This window comes from Plecotus auritus, assembly GCF_963455305.1.
Source record: "Plecotus auritus genome assembly, chromosome: 5".
Classification (NCBI taxonomy): domain Eukaryota; kingdom Metazoa; phylum Chordata; class Mammalia; order Chiroptera; family Vespertilionidae; genus Plecotus; species Plecotus auritus.
In genome coordinates this window covers 169,639,664-169,642,855 of record NC_137776.1, presented here as the reverse complement: position 1 = coordinate 169,642,855, position 3,192 = coordinate 169,639,664, and the positions used below count along the sequence as shown (strand labels likewise).

The following is a 3,192-nucleotide window of genomic DNA, read 5'->3' as shown; positions in this document are numbered from 1 at the left end:
GCTGGAAGTTATGTTATTGGATTTTCTCTGTGTGTATGTGATCATGTATGTGTGACCATATGCATGGATGTTGGTGGTGTTGTAATGACTGTGCCTGTGACTGAATATGCTTAACTGCCCCATGCTAACTGCCCTCCTCCAGCAAGGGGAAGGTCAGACAGAGGGAAGCTCATTAATACACTCTCATTAATAGAAGAGTATATACTGTTTGTCATAGCGACTGTGGCTGGGTGTGCATATGGGTCATGTTGTGTGTGTGTTGTAAGATTTTTGAATTATTTGTGGTATTGTGTGAATTTGGTGAGTCTGTGTAGTGTTTGAATTAGGTATATGTGGTGAGTTGAGTGCTCACCAGGTGCGTCTTGATGCAGGTGTGTTGATGTGCATTGTGAGTGTGTTTTGTGGTGAGAGGTGTATTATTGTAGGTTGTGTATGTCCACTTTGTGTTAATTCTGACTTGTATGTATGAATATGAGTGTTTATGAGGTGAACCACATATTGGCTATTCTTCCTTTAAGATGAAAATTTGGTCAGGGTGAGTTACATTCTCAAATCAGCAGTGTGTGTGTGTGTGTGTGTGTGTGTGTGTGTGTGCGTGCGTGCGTGCGTGCGTGTGTGTGTGTGTGTGTGTGTGATCTGTATCCATTACTCAAGTGTTTCCTAAAGTGTCCTCCTTCTGGGGCACCATTACCTAAGATACTCAAATTCTAATCAACACCCTGTTTCTTGAAATTGATTTGCTATCATTTTTATGTACCTGAGTGTGACTGAGTTGCTCAGAATTTTCCAACCTTTCTTTATTTTCACTAAACATTCCAGGGAAACAAACAAACTATAAACTCCAGGCATCATGATGTGTGAAGGTACTGGGCAGAATTACCATTAAATAGTGATGAGACCTTGGGGAAGTCATATAAAACATTGGTCTCACTTTCACGTCTATAAAATGGAAAGAATGACACAAGTTTTATAAATCTTGCAGAGGCCCTCAGTAAATACTTATTGCATAAATAGATCTTAATGTATTTGAGAACTTTTTGTCAGTTGGATAGTAAATAAATATGAAGGAATAAATTATCTAGTAAAGGGAATAAAAAAATTTTGGACAACTCTGGGTCCTCACAGCTTTAAAATAGTATATTGTGCTTCACTCCTAAACAAGAAAAGGGAAGTTTCCCTGTGTAACAGTTAAGAGCATGGTTTCTGATCACACAGACATATTAGACTAAACCCCATGAAGTAGCTAACACTTGGTGTGTTTTATTTTATAGAAATTGGTAATATATATATATATCTCAAGTTATAAACATTTCTTATCTCATATGTAATAGATACTAATATACACATGTGTATTTGTAGCAATTCTGTCCCTGCTGTACTGCTGTGTGCCTACAGAATTTGTGTCATTTATGTTTCTATTCTTAAAAACTAAAATAGGTCAAAGAATACAAATCTTAGAGCAGCTGTGAAGAGGTTTTAAAATCTGGGAATGTAAGATTATGTGTGGATTTAATTAGAATATGTAGGTAAAGTTCATATCCTGGTACCCAAATGTTCATCTAAATGTTCAGCATTATTATGAAAGATACTTTGTGGACTATTGTGGTTTTGGACATATTCTGGCATCAAGTGGGTTTCAGTGGCCATCCATTTCCAGAGTGTCCCTGAGTTTACAGCTGAGGGTCAATGGGAGCAGGCAGGTTCACAGGAAGTCTGATAATGCTCCAACAACACACACTCAGCACTGGAGTCTCACATTACTTTCAGGCAGAAACAACTGACACCACTTTGCAGGGGCTCACGTTCTATTCCTGCCACAGTGAATTATTATGGTTTGGCTCTGGCCTGGTGTAGAAATTATCCCTCCATGCTCATCAAGATCTAATTTCATAGAAGTGGGCACCTTGCTTTCCTTGTTCACTGATGCATTTAAGTCCTTAGTAGAGGTTCTGACACAGATGTGATGTTAAAAATAATATTTGAATAAATAGTGAACCCCTCTTCCTTCTCTGTGATGAGGTCTTGTGACTACTTTGGAAGTTCAATGTTTTCCTGCAGCCAGACTGGGAGAGAGGGAAGAGGCACGCATCCACAGGTGTGAGAAATTAATATGAAAGTATTTAAAAACAAATGGTTTTCCCAATAATGACAGTATGAGATGTGATGTCCTGTTCATCCTTTCTAGGTCCCTGAGATTCCCAACCCTTCTTCATCCCCAACAGACAGAGGAGGATGAAGCTTGAGAACCAGAGCAGTGTGTCCCAGTTCCTCCTCCTGGGGCTCCCCATCCCACCAGGGCAGCAGGGCATGTTCTTCACCCTGTTCCTGGGCATGTACCTGACCACGGTGCTGGGCAACCTGCTCATCATCCTGCTCATCAGGCTGGACTCTCGCCTGCACACGCCCATGTACTTCTTCCTCAGCCACTTGGCCTTCTCTGACATTTCTCTTTCCTCTGTCACTGTCCCTAAGATGCTCATGAACATGCAGATTCATCAACAATCAATCTCCTATGAGGGATGCATTTCTCAGTTGTATTTATTCATACTTTTTTCTGGTCTTGACAATTTTCTTCTGGCTGTGATGGCATATGACAGGTACATGGCCATCTGTCACCCCCTGCACTACAACACCATTATGAGGGAGGGGCTGTGTGTCCTGCTGGTGGCTGGCTCCTGGATTCTTTCCTGTGTCCATGATTTGTTGCACACCCTCCTCTTGGTCCAACTGTCTTTCTGTGCTGACAATACCATCCCCCACTTCTACTGTGACCTCGCTGCACTCCTGAAGCTGAGCTGCTCAGACATCTCCCTCAATGAGCTGGTCCTATTCACCGAGGGAGGAATGATTTTCTTTTTGTGTCTTGGTGTAATTTTGGGCTCCTATATCCGTATAGGGACCCTCATCCTGAGGGTGCCCTCCACTAAGAGACTCTCTAAAGCCTTTTCGACCTGTGGCTCCCATCTCTCTGTGGTGTCTTTATACTACGGGACAGCAGCAGGTGTTTACTTTTTCTCCTCATCATGGGGTTCCAAAGACATAATTGCTTCGATCATGTATACGGTAGTTACCCCCATGCTGAACCCCTTCATCTACAGCCTGAGGAACAGAGATATAAAACAGGCCCTAGAGATGTGTGTCAATAGGGTTAAGTTCTTTAAGCAGCATCACTAAATCCTCCTTTGCAGTCAG

The 3,192-nt window shown here is 41.9% G+C and overlaps 1 protein-coding gene across 1 annotated transcript; it reads left to right on the top strand.

Moving 5' to 3' along the window:
* Positions 1-2,171: 2,171 nt before the first annotated feature.
* LOC308249261 (olfactory receptor 1J4-like) lies at positions 2,172-3,174 on the top strand (the record flags this gene model as incomplete). Its single annotated transcript, XM_080670323.1, has 1 exon — positions 2,172-3,174. Exon 1 carries the CDS (start codon positions 2,233-2,235, stop codon positions 3,172-3,174), a length of 942 nt encoding a protein of 313 aa, XP_080526449.1. The 5' UTR covers positions 2,172-2,232.
* Between the last annotated feature and the right edge of the window lie 18 nt (positions 3,175-3,192).